Source organism: Hydra vulgaris, chromosome 11 (assembly GCF_038396675.1).
Source record: "Hydra vulgaris chromosome 11, alternate assembly HydraT2T_AEP".
Taxonomy (NCBI): Eukaryota; Metazoa; Cnidaria; class Hydrozoa; order Anthoathecata; family Hydridae; genus Hydra; species Hydra vulgaris.
The window spans coordinates 41,478,590-41,500,088 of NC_088930.1; the positions used below are offsets into that span (position 1 = coordinate 41,478,590).

The 21,499-nt window shown below is 29.5% G+C and overlaps 1 protein-coding gene across 3 annotated transcripts in view; it reads left to right on the forward strand.

Moving 5' to 3' along the window:
• LOC100203706 (programmed cell death 6-interacting protein) overlaps window positions 1-20,340 on the forward strand; it is a 43,019-nt gene extending 22,679 nt beyond the window's left edge. For all 3 annotated transcript variants that reach the window (XM_065811113.1, XM_065811111.1, XM_065811112.1), the window contains 6 exons: window positions 15,586-15,763; window positions 17,976-18,197; window positions 18,611-18,919; window positions 19,000-19,131; window positions 19,276-19,370; window positions 19,524-20,340. In XM_065811113.1, coding sequence (XP_065667185.1) covers window positions 15,586-15,763; window positions 17,976-18,197; window positions 18,611-18,919; window positions 19,000-19,131; window positions 19,276-19,370; window positions 19,524-19,923 — 1,336 coding nt within the window. In that variant the 3' untranslated portion in view covers window positions 19,924-20,340. The remainder of the gene's footprint in view (window positions 1-15,585; window positions 15,764-17,975; window positions 18,198-18,610; window positions 18,920-18,999; window positions 19,132-19,275; window positions 19,371-19,523) is intronic.
• The last annotated feature ends 1,159 nt before the right edge of the window (window positions 20,341-21,499 follow it).

Genomic DNA, 21,499 nt, shown 5'->3' on the forward strand with positions numbered 1-21,499 from the left:
AAACAAAAATTGAAAATTGCATTTTTAGATAACATTTTCTAATGAAATTAATTTTATTTAGCCAAAGTTTTGCTTTCAGTTTTAGTAAAATGTTTGCCAAAATGTCAGTTTTGGTATTGAACTAGTATACCCGAAATTTTGGTTTATTTCATTTTTGGCATATTTCCTATTTCAGTTGATCACTAGCATGGAGTCTTTATCTTACTTTGATAACATAGGTTGAATCCAAAAGCAAAACATTAGGTTGGCTAAAAATTGGGTAGGTTAAAAATTGGGTTGGCTAAAAAAATTAAAAAAGAAAAAGATATGAGTAATTTTTCAGGACAATTAGTGTACATTTCCTTTAAATGGTCCAAATCCAACTTGATTGGTCTGCTAGATCTGGGTTGATCTTCCAACTTCAAGTTGTTATTGTTAAATTGTTAGAACCAACAATATGCTGTTGCTTCAAATACCAAAACCTATATAATCACATTTATCTCATGTTGTTTTGGCTGCTAAGTGTCTTAACTAAAACTTAAATACCAACTAAAATAAGTTAGACAGTGCCATACACAAACTTTAAAATTTTCTTGTTTTTTCCATTTTGTTAAACATTTATAAGTTTAATAAAAATTATTGATGTTGTACTTTTGCAATTATTAACACATTCTAGTAATAGAAGGCATGATTAGAGCATGGTTCTTAGGGTTCATATGTGAAAGTTTTTGCAAAACTTTTGAAGAAACTAAAACCAAATAATCAGCTTAGCTAAAACAATTTATTTATACCTTACATGGCCAAAACTTTCAAAATCTAAAAGATTATTAGATGAAATTTAAAATTTTTCCATGAATTTAAATTTAGCATGAGATAGTGAGTTAATACTTTACCTGTTTGTACTTTTGGTGTGCATTGCGGAGGCCACATTTGGAGCCCTTTGTTACGGCTTAGGGTTTATTAGTAGTAATGAGGCAATTGCTTGGGCTATTAAACAGTGTTCTGAGTACTATCTATGCTTTGAGTCAAGTTCTTCAATCTAATTTAAAAATGAATAAAGTACCAAAAACTATAAAACACAAAAAACCATCATCATCACCAAGTTCTCTAAACCTATCATTCACTAATATTCGTGGTCTTCGAAGTAACTTTTCTTCTGTTGAGTCTTATCTCTTGCAAAGTTCACCAGACCTACTTGCTCTTTGTGAGACTAATTTGAGTTCGGCTGTCTCATCTTGTGATCTTAGTGTTGATGGTTATCTTCCTCTGATTCGTAAAGACTCCAATAGTCACATGCTTGGCCTGGGCATTTACATTCGTAAGAATTCACCTGTTTGTCGTGAAACTAGGTTTGAATCCACAGACTATTCTTTCATGTGCTTTCGTTTAGCACCACTTCACTCTATTGCCTTTCTCTTTGTTCTATATCGATCTCCTTCATCTCAAGACTGTACTCTTTTTGATGTTATTTCTGATCATATTGACCAAGCCCTCTCTCTTTATCCATCAGCTAATATAGTTGTTGTCGGTGACTTTAATGCTCACCACTCTGAATGGCTTGGCTCTAGTGTCAGTGACTCTGCAGGCATTAAAGCCCACAACTTTTGCCTTTCTCAATCCCTAACTCAAATAGTCAACTTTCCAACTCGCTTTCCTGACAACCCTAATCATTTACCTTCTCTACTCGACTTATGTCTTGTTTCTGATCCTAGTCAGTGCTCAGTTTCTCCACATTCACCCTTAGGTGCTTCTGATCACAGTTTGATCTCTTTAAAACTAATATCTCATTCTTCTTCATCACCTGAATACCCCTACTATCGAACCTCTTACAACTACAGTAAAGCTGACTGGGATTCTTTCCGTGATTTTCTTCGTGATGGCCCTTGGGTAGAAATCTTTCAACTTCCTGTTGACAAATGTGCTTCTTATATAACTTCGTGGATTCAGGCTGGCATGGAATCTTTTATTCCCTCTCGACGATTCCAGGTCAAGCCTCACTCTCCTCCATGGTTTTCCTCACACTGTGCTGCTGCGATTGCCAATCGAAACCGTTACTTCCATATTTATCAGCAAAACAATTCTCCAGAAAACAGACGTCTGTTTATTACTGCTAGAAACAACTGTAAAAAGGTTTTGTCTAACGCCAAAACCCGCTATTCTCAGGTCATGAAATCTCGTATCTCATCTCAAAAATTAGGCTCTCGTGACTTCTGGAGAATCTTTAATAATATCAATAATAAGGGCAAATCTATAATTCCACCTCTCTTGTATGGTTCAGACTTTGTCACCTCACCTAAAGACAAAGCCGAACTGTTTGCTAAAAACTTTTCATCAATATCATCTCTTGATTCCACTAATTGCGTTCTACCTGATATTGCCAACAAACAGGTTGATTCATTGCTTGACATTCATATCACTTCAGCATCTGTATCTAAAGTGATTTCCTGTCTAGACTCTTCTACAGCTTGTGGCCCAGACAACATACCTGTTATTGTCTTGCAGAAGTGTTCTCCAGAGCTGTCGTCTATACTCTCAAAACTATTCAACAAGTGCTTATCAGAGTCTTGTTTTCCAGCCTGCTGGAAAGCCGCATCTGTTATCCCTATCTTCAAAAATTCTGGGGAGCGATCTGATTCGTCTAACTACCGTCCCATAAGTCTTCTTCCTATCATAAGCAAGGTTTTTGAATCTTTAATTAACAAACACTTAATTTCTCATCTTGAATCTAATAACTTACTTTCTGACCATCAATATGGATTTCGATCTTCTCGTTCTACAGCTGATTTGCTAACAGTAATAACTGACAGGTTTTATCGTGCATTAGATGAAGGTGGAGAGGTTAAGGCCATCGCTCTTGACATTTCAAAAGCGTTTGATAAAGTTTGGCATGCTGGTCTTCTCCATAAGCTTTCTTCTTATGGTGTATCCGGCAACATCTTTAAGATCATTGAATCCTTCCTTTCCAATCGTAGCATAAAAGTTGTCCTCGATGGACAACACTCTTCTTCTTATTCTGTAACTTCAGGGGTTCCTCAAGGTTCTATCCTTGGCCCTATACTCTTTTTAATTTACATTAACGATCTTCCAGATATTCTCACATCTAAGGTGGCATTGTTTGCTGATGATACTACCATTTATTCTTGTCGTGATAAGAAACCAACACCCTCTGATTGCCTGGAGGGGGCATTTGAGCTTGAAAAGGATCTCACTTCTGCTACAGCATGGGGCTCACAGTGGCTGGTGAACTTTAATTCAGATAAAACTCAATTTTTTTCAGCCAATCGTTATCGCAATAATTTAGATTTTCCTATATTTATGAACGGTGATGTACTCGATGAGTCACCTACTCTTCATCTTCTAGGATTAACTCTTACTTCCAATCTTTCTTGGAAACCATATATCAAATCGGTTGCAAAATTAGCATCTGCTAAGGTTGCATCTCTTTATCGAGCTCGCCACTTTCTTACTCTGGATTCTATTCTCTACCTCTATAAATCTCAAATCCGGCCTTGTATGGAATACTGTTGCCATATCTGGGGCGGATCTTCTAATGATGCCCTTTCTCTTTTAGACAAGGTGCAAAAACGCATTGTAAACATAGTTGGACCTGCTCTTGCAGCCAACCTTCAACCATTATCACATCGTCATAATGTTGCTTCTCTTTCTCTTTTCTACAAATACTATAATGGGCACTGCTCGAAAGAGCTAACGTCTCTTGTGCCATCTACTAAAATTCATTCTCGTGTTACTCGTCATTCAATTAAGTGTCATCCTTTTTCTGTGACTGTTCCTAAGTGCTCCAAAAACGCTTATTCGTCTAGTTTTTTTCCTCGAACATCAGCTCTTTGGAATTCGCTTCCTTCATCTTGCTTTCCTGATTCATATAATTTGCAATCTTTTAAATCGTCCGTCAATCGTTATCTTGCTCTACAATCTTCGTCTTTTCTCTTACAGTAACTTCCAACTTTAATTAGTGGCTGCTTGCAGCCTTGTTGGAAGCGAAGATGTTTAAAAAAAAAAAAAAAAAAAAAAAAAACTTATTTTTTCAATTTTAATCCACTCCCGATTGGCTACAAGCAACTACTATTAAGTTTGAAGTTACTAGAAAACAAAGAATAGAGTTCAAGAGCAAGGAAACAGTTGACATAAGGCTTGGAAAGTTGAAGGGTTCCAAAGGGTTAAAGTGCAAGAAAAAAACTAGATAAATAAAAGTTTTTATAGTATGCAGGGACAGATACAGTAAAAGGATGTGAGTTTGCTGAATGGCCAGTCGAGCAAGAATGAGTTTTGGCTGATGGAACTAGAAATAAAAGCTTCTTTGAGCAGTGACCATGATAGTATTTGTAGAAAAGAGAAAGAGATGTAACTTTACAACAATTAGAGAGAGGCTTAAGCTTTTTTTTATTAATTCATCTCCCCAAGGCTACAGACAAGTCACTACAGACAAGGAGGCTACTAATCATGGTTAGAACCATCTCTTAACTTTATAACTTCAAATAGTGAAACAACCTTAGCAGATGCTAATTTAGCAATCCGTTGTATATATGGTTAATGGAATTGGAGGCAGAGGCAAATTAACAAATGCTATAATTGACTGCCTTTAAAACTACTATGAAACTGCTGTTTAACAAAATGCCAATTATTTAGAAGGTATGAAAAAAAGTTTGTACCCGCAACATAGTTTCACGTTGCATCATCAGTTGAAAATTATTGGCATGCTCATTGCTCTAAAAAAATGCCTTCATGGTAATAAAAATTTTTAAAATAAAGTATGTGTCATTAATGCAGTTGGCTGTTTTAATTTTAAATATTGAAAGAAAAGCATACTTTTATTTGAAAAGTTTAATATGATTCCTGGTATATATACTCTTCAAGGCTGTTCAACTATGAGTATTTAAAGGCTTTTTTCTCAAACTGTTTATTTTTAACCTACCAGACATCCTATCTCATCAGGCGTATATCAGTAGTAGAAAAAGGGGGGTCCTGGCTCATTTCTTTTTCAACCATATCCTTAACCATAATCTCATATCATATTTAGCTATAAGCATATCCATATTCTCATAAGTCATTTAAACTAGTATGAAATGCTGTTTCTATCATCATAAAAATTCTTCCAATTTACATGGATCCGAAGGATCTAAAAAATCAAAAGATTTTTCTGTAGATCCAAAGGACCTTAAAAAAAGTGTCTGAACCAAAATATAAAGGTAATGGTAGTATAACAACCATAATATATTAATATATTATGGTTACAAACTATAAACTCTAAGCTAAAAAAAATTTTTGTAATTTTAAATCAATTTTTAGGTCTTTCAGACCCATGTAAATTCGGAGAATTTTTCAAGCTATAATTTCATAACTGAAATCTATAATAATAGATTTCATAACTGAAATCTATTATTATAGATTTCATAACTGAAATCTATTATTATTGATTTCAGTTATGAAATCTATAATAATAGATTTCATAACTGAAATCTATAATAATAGATTTCAGTGCTCCTCCAGAGTCATCTTTAAACATTCCAATTACTTTTTTATTTATTTCAACTTTGAATCCTACAAGTTGTATAGCTGGATACTTTGGATCAAATTCACTTGTATCAAATTTGCTTTCAACATCTTCAGAAATATCTGCATAATAATCTTCTGTTTTTATTTCGTATGCTAAAGAATCAGTATCTGTAAATAATAGTTTTGCTCGATCAAAATATTTATTCTTTATATAATCGTAATGAAATTCGTACATTAGAGTTTTACTTAAATCTAAAACACACATGTCTAAGTAAATTGGTTTGTTATACATTAATTTGGTTCTCTTCATGTGAATCGCTATTAAATTTTCATCAAATATCGTTCGACTCTCGAAGTTTGGTCTTGAAGCTAATTTAACAGCTTCATTTCTATTCGTCACTAATCTAACATCAACTCTGTTCTCAATGTTCTCCATTGTTTTTCCAAATACTGAGTTGTTCATCAGTTTGAAAAAGTCTTTTTCAAAATCATTCGTTGCCTTGGTTCTTAGATTAGTATTTAGCTCAATGTATTCGCTTAACCAAGAGCTTTGTTCAAAACTTAGACTTCTATGAATTTTTGTGATCTTTAGACCTAATCTTTCATACAATTTAAGATTTTCATAATGGGTAACATAATTTTTCTTATTTTCCAAGTTAGGGACTAGTTTTTCAACTTTATCAATATTTAATCTTTCAGGAGCAAGTGGGTAGTCAATATGATCATCATGTAGGTGTTCAGGGTAATCTAAATCTACCTCTATTATACATGGAATTGGTTTCCAGTTTTTCAACTCATCTTCATCCATCCATTTAAACCCATGTGTTGGAAGTGGCCTACTCATTGCCCATCCATATAGATTATTAGTGTCTAGATATTGGATGAATGTTGATTCTTTGCTTTTGTCATATGCGTCATCCATGTACTTATTATTAGATGTTCCTAATCTATTCGATATCATACTGATTCCACCTCTTATTCCTTTCTTTATCATTAGTATCATATCGTAATTGCCCCATCGAGTTCTAATTTTACTTTTGTTTTCTTCAATGCTGCATCCCAAGCTAATCCTAGTGATGTATAATACCAAGCCGGATCTAATTTATAATTTTTCATGCAAACATCTCTAAAATTTTAAAAACATCTGCTAGTAAAAGCACATCTGAAACGTTGTACAAGTCATGATAATCTCTAAATATTTTGCAATTAAACTCCTTCCATACATTTTGTGCATGTGAGTAATCATCATCACTAATATCTTCATCGTTCAATTTAGAAAAGAACGATTCTTTTGTGGGTAATTGAGTTTCATTAAATTTATCAACAGAGTCTACCCAATCATAGGGATATACGCCTTTTTTTAGTAATAAATCTAATTGTTTCCCTGAATACAATTTTCTGATATTTTTACATTGCTCTTTTGATAAACTTTTTGATAAAGAATCTAAACTAGAAGGCATAAATCTATAACTGTCTAAGAAACGAATCTGACGCTTTATTTCAACACTCTTTCCATCTTTAACAAACTCTCCAACTTTATACTCTATCTAGAAAAGCTAATATACTTTTCTTCGTTGTTTGGGATACAGCTCAATTTACCTCCTAATAATTTCTTGATAAATAAGTGAGAATCATAACCAGATAAATTATGAAATAGTACTGGGAAGAAATCTGGAATTTTATATTTTAAGTTACAACTATTATAAGCAGCACCTCTATATTTTCCAGTAATGTGACAGTGATCACGTACTTTATCATTATCCAAATCTTTTCCGCAAATGTGACATTCAGTTGCTGCATCGAAATCCGTCTTATTTTCATGTGTATATACAATATTCTTTTTAAATTTAATCCTGTTACAAATTTTTATGATATCTTCTTGTAATCTGTCAGCAAATATTTGTGCAACATCATCCGTTTCATTACTTGCAGTAAATGAAACTGGATTGCTTTGGTAAAAACTTTCATCGAAACATTTAATATAGTAGCAGAACAAACTTGGTATATGCTTTTAATACTGTTTAGTATAGGATTCATTAGGATTAGGTTCACAAGTACTGAAAGGTTTGATGAAACTTTCAAAGTCAGCATATACTACAAATGGTACTCTCATCGATCTATTGTGATTAGTAAACTGCATTGTCGATTTTGGTGGTGGAAGTTCAATGCGTACTGAATCATGTGTATTACAATACGATTTGTGTTTAGATAATGATTCTTCAGAATTAAACCCAAGTAAGCAATTTCTACAACAGTGAATAGTACATTTTTTCTTGGATGTTTGTGAAGAAAGTAATTTGCTCAAACTTTTTATTAAGCAGTAATGATTGGTTTCACTATTTGAGATTAATAATAAATTATTAAATGCTGACGATCATTATTCTTTGAAACACGTAAAGGATAAACTGAATTCTCGTATCCGTATACATTCACACTTATATCTTTATTGTTATTCTCGAATTGCGTAATTAGATTTAAAGATATTGGAAATTCTATTTTTTCCCTTAATTTAATTTTTATAAAATTTTTTTTTTTTTAAATGGAAAATAAATATAAAAATTTTAAGCCAATCGAAGACAGCGGCCTTTTTTTACTAGATCTTCTATCCTTATAGCTGTTGATTTTATTGCAGACCCCATCATTATATTATTTATATTTGGTGTAACTTCATCAGCTTTTTTATTTAAATTTGAGATTGTCATTAATTTATTATTAATGACTGTATTTGGTTGAGAAACTTTAGTAGATGCTTTTCTAATTAATTGTTTTCCTTTTTCAACTGCAACATCTTTAGCAGCTTCTATTGCTGATGTTGAAAGTTCTTTCCCTGCTGATTTAGCAGCAGTTATTGCAGTTTTTCCTAAATCGCTAGCAGCTAACCTCTTCAACATAGCTGATGACACTCTTGTTACATTTGATGATGCTGCTCGTTTAAATAAATTTATTAAACTGTCAAATATACCACTTCCTCCAACAACTTACTTCTTAACATATCTCTTATTTTTAACAAATAGCATTTTTCTGTACGTAATTTTTTTTATTCATATTATCATATTCATATTATCATATTGCTAGATTATTTTGTATTGCTTTATACTGATCACTATTCATAACACCTTTTCTTAACAATTCATCACAAATTGCAACAGCTTCAATTCTTGATCCAGTATTACCTGCTCTCCGTGCAGCTATGCGTAATTCAAGCATATCAAGAAGTGCAATAGGATCGCTAGGAAGAATTATTGGTCCTATTCCTGTTCCCTTTGATTCTCTTTGATACTCAAGCATTCTAGTTCTCTTTAACTCTCTCCAAATGGGAGCTATTATTTCTTTGTATTTTTCGTTCCAAGATGACTTTAGTTTTCCTGAATCAGTAGTAATTGCATCTGTTTGTATTATTATATCTCGATAATTGTGAAGATCGTCTATATTATATATTTCCTTATTAGGATTAGACTTTGTTAGTAATTCCCAAAGACCAGGAGTACCAATGTATTTTATTCCATTTATATCTATGTCATCATTATTAATTAATATTGGAACTTTTCCTATAAAAAAATTTACCCTCTTTAGAATGTATTCCAAATGTAGTGTCTGTAGACTTTTTACCATAAGTATACATCCTAAGATAGTCTGTTGCAATTTTTCCCAACTTTAAAAATTCATCAGAAGGCATTATTTCTTTAGATCCATAAGTAAGTATTTCAGGATATGCATTTGAAAAGGTAAGAGCAAATTGATTAGCTTGATCTTGCAATTTAGATATATCCTCCTTTATTCCAGATTGACTATCAATTAATGGCTTGTACAATTTTGACAAGTCTATCTGCAAATTAGAATCTCCAATCTTTTCACTAAGATCATTCTGCTGTATTCTTTTTTTACTCTCTGATAATTCTTTTACAATTTGATCTCTCTTTTCAGTGTCTGTAATTTTTAAAAATGACATTTTGTTTTTATATAAAAAAGATTAAAAAAAACAACATAAAAGTTTATGTTGTGTTTTATGATTTACGTTTTATGTTTTACGTTACGTTTTCCTTTTCCAAATCCAAAAAGTTCCAAATATTTTTTTTTACTCAAATCTCTTTCATGTTTACTACATTCTAAAAAGAACGGATATAAATGTCGCATATCTTATTATTTGTCAATAAAATGTTAAGTGACTATTTTTTTATTAAACCTACTTTGAATTACTTTAATAGCTTCTTCTCTCCCTTGGTCGATTAGTGACAACTTTGTTTGTTCATCAATTTCATTTTTAACTTTTATTCTAATTTGCTCCATCATTGTCTGAAATTTTTCAAGTTCACCAAGTATTAACTCAAATTCCTTGTCATCTATATGCCCATCTACTAAAGCTTTAGAAATATAATTGCTTATTGTATTTAGTTTTGAATCAGCAAGCACTTAAATCTTTTCATGCTTTTCTGCTTTTAAATTCATTTTTTTATTAATTTGTCCTCCTATTATTGATAACACACCTGCACCTAATGCTGCACCTTCACATGCAATAACTACTGGTGCTGCAATGATTGTTGATAAAAAAATCAATTCCAATAGTTCCAAGTGCTATAGTGCTTGCTAGTAATGCATTATCAATTGCAGAAATTATTTTTACAGCTCTATGATATTTTTTACTTAGCGTTATTCTCTTTTCTCTCTCACGCTTTCTTTTTGAATCTTGCCAATTTTTTGTAACCGATATGATTGATCTTGGTTTTTAATAGATTTTTCTTCAGGTGCATTAGGAAGAACAGGGTAAATATTGTTATTTTCAGTAGGTATAGCTGAATAAATGTTATTGTTCATTTTATTATTGTATTCCATTTTTAATAAAAAAATAAAAAAATTAACACAATAGATTAACAGAACAAAAACAATCTCCTTTTTTTATTAACACATCAGAATAAGATTTATTTACAATTGTTACTATAATAGTTAATAATAAATGTTAATATAATATAAATCAACAGACTCTGCTATTATACAATCTTGTAAACTTAACATTTTTAATCTAAGTTCATGTTTTAATGAAACTAACGCAACACCTTTATTAACTACTACACCAAACTTTAAAAGAATATATTGATGTAATAGAGATTTTATTGTAATGTCGCATTGTGCAAATACATCATATCTTCCATTTATTAATATTGCAGGATGCTGTAAATTTTTATGTGGTTTAAAAACTATAGGAGATAGTTCTGGTTGTTTATATTTGTTTATAAATTTATGCACTGGCATGCTATTTGTCATTTTATTATATATAAATTTTATTATATATAATTTGAAAATCAAAGAATCATATTTAAAAATGGAATATTAGCAAATGGAGAATTTGGTCCTAATAATAAACCTGAACCTGTTGATGTATAACCATTTCCACTACGTAAGTACAATCCATCACCTACAGAACTTCCTTTACTCCATGGTCTCAAATATAAACCAGATCCTGCACATGTTAATTTAACTCCTTGTCCATTCTTTTTTATGTACACAATACCATTTCCAGCAATTTTATTAATCATAGTTGATTCAGCTGCTGAGCCTACTCCTGAAAGCAGTCCTGTTGCAAGTGGTGGTATAACTCTTGATGCTAAAGAACCAAGAAACGGTAAAAGTGCACCAATAAATCCACCTTCTATTTTAGAATTGTGTACTAGTTGTGTTTAACTTAAAATAATTGATACACCAGTACCTTTTTCATATGATTTTCTAATTCTATTCAATTGTGTTGTTGTTACAGCTAATACATGCTCACCATTTAAATCTGAATGCGATAACTTAATACTAGCTCCAATACCACATTCAATTGCATTTTTAATTTTTTCTATTTGGTTTTGTGAAAGATTTACTTTAATATTAGTATATTTACTCATTTTGTTTTTATATGCATTATAAAAAAATAGATTATTTTTTTTCTCTTATATGATATCTAATAGCTAATTTTTCTCCTTGTAAATTTATCAGATTTCCATCTTAATCAACCAATTTAGTCTCCATCTTTGAAATTGTTTTTAGTGTTATTGGTAAGTAAATTAAGAGTAATGGCTCTTGAAGAATTTTATATCCAGGACCAACACTTGGGAAAAATGAATATATAACGTTTTCTGTTGTTCCATTTACATAGGATGATGCTATTATACCATTTGTTACACTTATGCTATTAATACTTAAAATGTTTACTATATTATCTGATTCATGAGATCATGTTGAATATACTTGATTGTTAAAACCAAGAATAGATCTAATTGAATTTATAGGTTTAAAATCAACTTTATAACCAGCTTCAATATTTAAAGTTGTTTTCAATGTGTTATTATCTGCTGAAAATATAATACTAGTTTCAACTCCATTATTAATTTTACTATTTTCAGTAATTTTTTCCACAATATACTTATTTATATCATCAATCTCATAACTACCTTCTGGAATGTTTATATCTATCCAAGTTGCTCCATTATCTGAACTATATCTAAAATTGTTATTTGAAGAATCAACATTTGGAAAACTGTAGAATGTATCAAGACCAACTAATGCCATTTCATAATCTTTATCTTCACTTAGTTGTATAATAGGAGCAAACTTCTCTTTTATATGACTACTTTTATCATTCAATATTATATACATTTTTTATATACAAAAAAATTATTTTAAACTTTAGATGGAAAATAAAAATTATCTAATCCACTTCTATATTTTCCATTATCTATTTTAGAAGATAAATCTATAACAACAAATCCATGAGGTTCTGACCAAGCATGCTTACAAAATCTTTTAAACTCATCTTCGTTCATATCACTAGAAACATGATCTCTATAAATATGACTAAAATTCTTTGAATCTTGAGGAAATAAGCAAATAAAATTGGCATTTTCTCTTATAGTTTGTCTAGGTAACATAAAATAATTTTGTGCTAGATAGAAACAATCTACATTACTATGTCTTCCTCTTATATAATATTTTTCACACTTATTTTGTTTTGTTAATTGCAAATCATCAAATATCATCAAATTATTCTTGTTAATATCGAGATCCTCAGGATTTGGTACATCTTCATCTGTTTCAAAAAACTTATACTCCATATCTCCTTTATCTTTCAAATTTTTTGAAACTTCTTCAATTACAAAATCTGGATTTGCATTTAATTTTTCTATTTGGTCTTGTAGCTTAAATAGTTCAATAAAAATTTCTTTTGGCAATTTTTTTATTCTGGCTTTTTTGGCATTTTTTTATTCTCTTATTTAATTTATTCTGGTTGAAAAAGAGACTTTCCAAAAACTTGTAAATTATTATAATCTAACCAACCAGGTCTTAAAAGTAGATTTAATAATAAAGTAGTTTTTCCACAACCCGACTTTCCAACAATAATTCCTCTTATACTTTTAGGTAACAACTTGTTATTACTTCGCTTATTTTTATTTACTTTCCATGAATAATCTATAATATCCATTTTTATATATAAGATTTTTTTTAGTATATAAAAATGTACTGTGTCAAATGTAGAAACAAAACAAATACACTAAACCAGCGAAGCGTCGTGAGCAAAAATAATAGAAATATGTCACGTGGAACTTGCGCTATTTGGGGAACAACAAAAACTAAATTTGTGTCAGCTTTGCATGGAGGTGATTTAGTTAGTTCAATTAATTCAATAACTAAAAAAATAAAATTACCATGGGCAAAATTCCCTGGTGAAATGCATTTACCTGGAATGAACTTTGCTGGTCCAGGTACTAATTTAGATGAACGATTAACTTCTACTGATGCATATAAAGAATGGAGTAAACCTATAGATAGAGTTGATAATGCAGCTTATCATCACGATCTTGCTTATAAATACTTCGATGATACTGCAAAAAGAAATTTAGCTGATAAAATTATGATCGAAGAAATGGATTCTATAAAAAATCTAACAATACGTGAAAGAATTGAACGAGGTATTATAAAACCTATTATATCATCTAAAGCAAAGTTTGGGTTAGGTCTTTCAGACTCATATGACTTAGGTCTTTCAGACCCATATGAATTGGGTGTTAAAACTACTCAAAAAAACTACAAACGATCAGTAAAAAATCAAAGATTTTCCATGGATCCAAAGGATCTAAAAAAGAAAAGGGTAAAGAAGTAGGTCTTTCAGACCCATGCGAAGTAATTCTTATGGATCCAAAGGATCTGAAATGGACTGACAAACTTGCAAACGAACTTCATAGACCAGTTGTAAAACATTTCAGAAAAAGAAAAGTGATTGTAAATGGAATCGATGAGATATGGGCTGCTGATTTAGTTGGCATGCAATCTTTCTCCAAATTCAATGATGGTATAAAATACTTATTAATGGTGATTGATGTTTTTTCGAAATATGGATGGATTGTTCCATTGAAGAGCAAAACTGGAGTTGATGTTGCTAATGCTTAGAATAAAATCTTCCACGAAAGAAAGTGTCAAAAAATATGGGTAGATAAAGGCTTAGAATTTTATAATAAGCATGTTAAAGCATTAGGAGTAGAGTTATATTCAACTGAAAATGAAGAAAAAAGTTGCATAGTTAAATGTTGGAATAGAACAATGAAAGATAAAATGTTTAAGTACTTTTCAGCTAATTCTACTAGAAAATATATTGACGTTTTAGATGAAATGGTAAGTAAATACAACAACACAAAGCATTCTTCAATTAAAATGACACCAGTTGAAGCTAGCGATAAAAAGAATGAGAATATTGTTTGGTTTAATCTAAATGGAAATGTATGATCAGAGTCTGTAAGACCAAAGTTTTCAATTGATGATAGAGTTAGGATAACTAAAAAGAAAGGAAGGTTTGAAAAAGGAAACACACTGAAATGGACTGAAGAAGTTTTTACTGTTTCAAAAATTCAGTTTACAGATCCACCAACTTATAAATTAACTGACGATAATAATGAAGAAATACAAGGTACTTTTTATGAACAAGAAATGCAAAAAACTGATCAAAATATATTTAGGATTGAAAAAGTTATTTGTAAACTTAAAAACAAATCATTAGTAAAGTGGTATGGATATCCTGAGTCGTTTAACTCATGGGTTGATAATAAAGAATTGATAAGTCTGATTTAATAGGAGTAATTTACTATTATGCGTAGGACCTCAATGAGCTTAGATTTCAGTTATGAAATTATAGCTTGAAAAATTCTTCGAATTTACATGGGTCTGAAAGACCTAAAAATTGATTTAAAATTACAAAATTACAAAAAAATTTTTTAGCTCAGAGTTTATAGTTTGTAACTATAATATATTAATATATTATGGTTGTTATACTACCATTATCTTTATATTTTGGTTCAGACACTTTTTTTGAAAATGCACTTTTTTTAAGGTCCTTTGGATCTACAGAAAAATCTTTTGATTTTTTAGATCCTTCGGATCCATGTAAATTGGAAGAATTTTTATGATAATAGAAACAGCATTTCATACTAGTTTAAATGACTTAAGAGAATATGGATATGTTTATAGCTAAATATGATATGAGATTATGGTTAAGGATATGTTTGAAAAAAAAAATGAGCCAGGACCGGCTATTTTCTACTACTTATATCAGATTTGCATGAAATTTTTGCCAAATGTTTATTGCATCTGGTTGTATAATTAGAACTAAAAGTTTTACAATACTATTAAGAGTTTTTCATTTTTAGAAGATTTAAGTTATAAAAAATGTGTTTTTTTAAATACGCCATTATGAAAATTTCAGCATAGTTTAAATACTTTGTTTTTTAGAACAAAGTAAACATTTTAGTTCAGTTTGTTGATTACTATGTTGTTAACAATTTGCCAAAAAATTATATCCTATATGCTTTCGATAACTGAGATAGTATGGCCAGGGCGGCCTAAATGTTTTTGAATGTCTGTCATTTTTCTTGGTAACTATGGCAATTAATAAATTTATTCTGCATTATTTAAAATCCTGTTATTTAGTTGCTTTTCAGGAAATATTTGGTATTTTGTTAAAAATATTTTTTTAATACAATTTTTTTGAGGGTCTTATACTTTAATAATTTTATAACAGTAATTTTTAATAGTTATAAATATTTGTTTTTAGTCATTTTTTTTATAAAGGGTGTTAGCTTCTTTAAATTTACCAGCAGCAATTGAAGATCTCTCAGGTGAAAAGGTTCCTCAATCAGTATTGGAAAAATCATCAGAAATAAAAGAAAAGGGTGGTTTGCAGATAATAGACCAGATGATTCAGAATCTCCCTGATCTTTTGGAAAGAAATCGAGAAGTTCTTAATGAGGTTAAAATACTTAATTAAATCATAAAATCATAAAAAAAAATTTTCCGCATAAATACTATTTTGGAGTATTTGTTCTCCCTATAAACACTCACCACACATTGTGCAATAAAAATGTATGCATATAAATTTATGTATGTATATATATTATATGTATATGTATGTATGTATAAAACATTAAATCTTATTTAATGTATGTTTTATATATCTATATATATAAAATGAGTGACAACAAAAAATTGGTACTAGGTTTAAAGAGACACAACTCAAAAGTCTCTTGAAGTATACTGTAAAACAGAAAAATCTTTTAAAATTCTTCTATTCTAAAATTGTTCTAGTTTTAATACAATTAGTTATTTTTGATTAAGCCAGTCCTTCTGACATTAAGCCATTCTTTCATTGATATTATCTATCAGTCTTGCTGTAGACTAAGATAAACTCTGTTTGAGTTCAATATCAACTTTATCAAGGCAATCTTTGGCCCTAGAACATAATTTTATAAGATTTTTGCTTTGCCAATTATTTTTGTAGACCTTTAAAAAGTACTTCAAAAAGTACTTGTTTGATAGGGCAACATTCTGGCAAGTTTGCAAAGTTATATGTTTTCTCAACATATTGCACTATTTTCTGGTTTAGGCATGTGGTGGCTGTTTTTGCGTAGTAAGATAATACTTAATTTGGCCAAAATATATTACCTCAAAATACATGTTAAAAATACAGTTTAAAAATGTATAACTTGTTATACATTACCTGAAAAATACTTATCAATGTCTTTACTTTATGCATTTGTTTAAATAAATTTCTTGATTTAAGAATTAAAAACTTATGTTTTGTATTTATTTTTAGATAGAGTAGATTTTGCATCCCCAATATAAAATATCATTTCCATTGATACTAGGTTGATTTAGCGTGAATTGTGATTCAGCATTTGAATTAGTGTGTAACTGCTTATTGCTGGTCTGAATGTTTTGGAATGAAATTTTTAGTTTTTAGCTTTTTTTGTTACTATTGTAGCAATAAGTACATTTGAATTTTTAGTACTTTTAGGTACCAAAAAATTTTAGACACCATAAACTTAGGTATTCTCAATTTTAAAGTGGTCAAAAGTAAACTTTTAACTAATATATCTGTAATTTAAATAGAAATCAAAGACACAATTTTTCTAATTTCTTCAAATATTTTACGTAGACAAAATTTTCTAATTTCTTCAAATATTTTAAGCAATTTTTTAAAAAATTAAAATAAATACATGTATATATTTAAAATCTAGAATAAAAATACATTCAAAACTATTTTTTAATTTTGTTTTACCCTATGTTTTAAGTAAGTTTTCTCTTTAAATCCAGTCTCATTTTTCAGTCGTTATCCTCTTGTATAATTCAAGTTATTGTCTGTTATAGAATTATATTTCAGTTGTCACCTGTTATAACATTATTTAATTAAATTTATTTTATTAAAATTAAATATATTTAAAAGGTTGCTATTCAAGTCTAAAGTTTTGGTGAAAAAGTTTAATATTAGTTGTTGATTATCAAACACAAAAAATTGTGTTTGCTGTTATTTAAATTGAAACTTAAACAACTTTTTAAATCAAAATTAAATTGAGAGTTTATCTAGCATTTAATTATTTTAACACTGATTAAAATTGTCATGATTAGTTTAATTGAAAGTTTATCTAACATTTAATTATTTTAACACTGATTAAAATTGTCATGATTAAAGTTGTCATGATTAAAGTTGTCATGATTAAAATTGTCATGATTAAAGTTGTCATGATTAAAATGGTCATGATTAGTTTAATTGTATTTTATTAGTTACTGGATATTGGTGAAGTTCTTTTAAAAAAAAAAAGTCTTACAAACAAAAAATAGTAATTTCAATAATTTGATTAAAAATCGTATATATTTTATCATTATATGTTATTTAACATGAGTTAACTCTCTCTCTCTATCTCTCTCTATCTCTCTCTCTCTCTCTCTCTCTCTCTCTCTCTCTCTCTCTCTCTCTCTCTCTCTCTCTCTCTCTCTCTCTCTCTCTCTCTCTAATGAAAACTAATATGAAAACTCATTTTATGAATACCAAAATAACTATTCTTTTCTCTCTTTTTTTTCTCTCTCGGTTTCTGTAAAAATATATAAATGCACATTTATATACAGATCATATAAATTGTTTCAATTTTATTTGATAATTATGCTTCTATTTTTTAATTTTTTAGGCATTTCGCATGATGTCAGAAGAAGAGCAAGAAGACCAGAAAATGCGTGAGTATTTTAAAGAAAGATGGACTCGTACACCATCTGCAAAATTAACCCAGCAGTTAAAAGAGGAAGGAGCCAAGTACAAAAGTATCTTAGATAATGCTACAAATGCTGATAACATAGTAAAAGCAAAGTACAATGAACACCGCAGAGGGTTGGATATACTTTCAAAATCAGATGTAAGTTTGTTTTATCTTTTTTTTTTTTATTCAGTTATTAATAAAAAAAATTCTGAAATCCACATAAGCATTTGCAAAATTTATATACATTGCTTAGTATTCTGCTGTAAATGGTAATATGACCACTTTAAAATTAAAAATTAAATTACATTTTTGCTGGCTTTTATATATATATATATATATATATATATATATATATATATATATATATATATATATATATATATATATATATATATATATATATATATATATATATTTTATTAACATTAAAAAATAACGCTGCTTGGATTTATATTATATATTTCTTATCAAATGAATAAACAAGATAAATATTTGTTATTATTTGGCTTTGATGTTAATGTAGTTTTGAGTTGTTCTTTTATTGATAAAGTTTTTCATTACTTAAAAAGGAAGAAATTGCTAATTCTCTTCCAAAAGTTGGGGCAACTACATCAAGTAGTGGCATGGAAGCCGTCAAAGAACTACGCTTTCATATGCAACAGGTGGAACAAATAAAAAGAGCCCGCGAAGAATTGGAAGAAGAGTTTAAAAGTGCCACTGTTGATATTCAAAGCAAATTTTTACAAGCTTTAGCCGCTGAAGGTTATCTTGATTGCCAAAAAATAGTTGATCAGAATATAGAAGATGTTTATGCTGGTTTGAGAACACAAGTTGAAAAAAGTATAGAAGACCAAAAAGTGCTCTTAGATAAAATACAGGTGCATTTAAGTTCATGTCTTAAAAAAACTTGCTAATGCGTTTATGTTTAATTCATTTATATCAAGCAACATTTTTATAGGCAGCTTATAATAATTTTGCTGCAGCTTCAAACGGAACAGGTGCTAGTCCACGTGATCAAATGCTTAAAGACTTAGCAAGTGCATATGATGCCTATATGGAGTTAACAAGTAATCTTCAAGAAGGATCAAAGGTTGTTTTATGTTTTAAAATGTTTTTTTAATTTTTAAACTCTTAATAATGTAATCGGTATTATATTTGTTTTATAAGTATTGTATTAGAGTGTATTTTTTCATTATATTTCATTATATACATGTCTAGGATTTTTTTCTTTCAGTTCTATAACAATTTGACAGAGCTTCTGTTGAAGTTTCAGAATAAAGTTGGAGATCTTGTTTTTGCTCGAAAAACTGAAAAAGAAGATCTCACCAAGTAAGTAACCAATACATACACTCACCAAATATTTTTTGCATTCTTTTAAAACTATTTTTCTAATGGAGTAAATAGTTAATCGATTTCTTTTTTTCTCTCCCTATTATGAAATTATTATTTTCTTTTATTAAAAATAATATTTTTAATTTAAAGAGATCTCCAGCTTGAAGCAGCAAAGGGTACAACGGCTTCAACTCCTAGTATACCTGTACATTATCAACAACAGCCAGTTAAGCCAGATAGACCACCTCCTCCTAACACTCAGCCGACCCCTGCGCCTCGTGCTTCACCACAAAATCAACCTTCTAGTAATCCTCCACAGCAGCCGCAATATAATCCGTATCCTACGCAACCAACGCTTATGCCTCAAACTGGTTATTATGTGCCTCCTGGTGCAATGCCATATCCATCTTTTCCGTTTCATCCGAATTACGGAGAGTATCATATAAATCAGAGTCAAGTAATGCCTGGACAATACATTCCTCCGTATAACCCACAGCCACCTATGGGATACCAGAGTTACCAGTGGCAACAAAGACCATCTCAACAATAAAATGTTCTTAAAAGATTTGAATAATTAAAAAAAAATACTTTATCCTTAGTACGGCGGATACAATTTTTCTCCACAATGATTCAACTTCAACTTATTTATTTTTTTTTTTTTTTTTTTAAATTAATTAGAACAAACATTCCTTTAATTATAATAACTATAATTAGAACGAACATTCGATTTTCTCAATTATAGATTTTATGTTTGTTTTTTTTTAGTTTTTGTGGTCTGATGGGATTGCTTCTTTTTTTTTTTTTTTCTAAAACAAAAAAATTAGGTTTGTATTTTATGTGAAAAGTAATTTGATAACGTGTTCTTTTGTTTAATATGAGATTTTAGCTCAAAATTCGGCTTTAGTTGTGATTTTTTTATTGCTTTTGTATTAAAATGTCTTTGACAACATAAAATATTCTAAATTAATCTTATTTACTTACTTTGTGTTCGACGCTAAAGAGTTAGGAGATGTTGATAGAAATTTTAATGATCAGAGTTTGAGCTCAACCATCGTCAATAGCAGTCAATATTTAAATCTTATTACGCAATTCTTTTTTGAATGTTTCCTATTCCATAGGTATATTTCTCAAGACTTAACAGTTTTCTATTTTAAACATGTTTTTTTTTTATCTCTGGCGTGATCAAATTTAAAATAAACTTATCAACAACCTCTTTTAACATTTTGAGTAGTCTGACTTTCTAGGTGAGGGGGATAAAAGTTTATAATAAAGTGTTTTGTTTGATGTTTATATTATATAATAAGAAGAAATGTAAATAATTTAAAGTTGTTGCAAGTCTATTTTTAATTTTTTGAAACGACGGTAGAAAAAGATACTAGTTTACATCATATTTGCTCAATTTGGACCTAGCACCTTAAAAAGATATTGTTTAACAGTATATTAACAGTAAATGTAAAATTAGGTAAAACAGGGTTGATCTTAAAATATAATTTTTAATGTTTACATAACGTGATCAAAATCTTTGTGGCATGTGAAGTAATTTGAATCTTTATGGGCTTTTATAGAAATTTCCGTTACTTCAAAAAAGCTGGAATTACAGGTACCTGTTATTAAAAATATTTAATAACTGCTTTTAATAGATGTAGGTTTGTCACTGTCGTAGAACCTATTTTATTATCTTTGTATTTTTTTGTAATAAAATGTTGTTAACCTCCCACTCACAAGCAGCTGTACAAAAGTATTTCAAAAGTTTGCAGCAAAAAGTGAAGCTCATTTGAGAAACTGCTCTCAATAGCTTATATTTTGAGGAAAAAATTAAATTTTTAAAAACCTGAGTAAAAACTTGCTCTTTATCTCCGTCAAGCATCTGCCATGCATAACGGATTCTAAAAAAAAAACTGGCAATAGCAAATTAAAAATGGTATCAAATCACCAGAAAACGGGAAAAGAAATAAGAAATTAAGCACAAACTACCTTTTTTTTAAATGGATTATCTATTTGTTTGCTAGAATCTGCAAGAGGTTCAATGCCGTGGCCCACTTGATCACCAGAAATTAATCAAAATAAACCTGTTTGAGCTTGGACGAACAAATAACTAATCATAACTTAAAAACTTATAACTACTC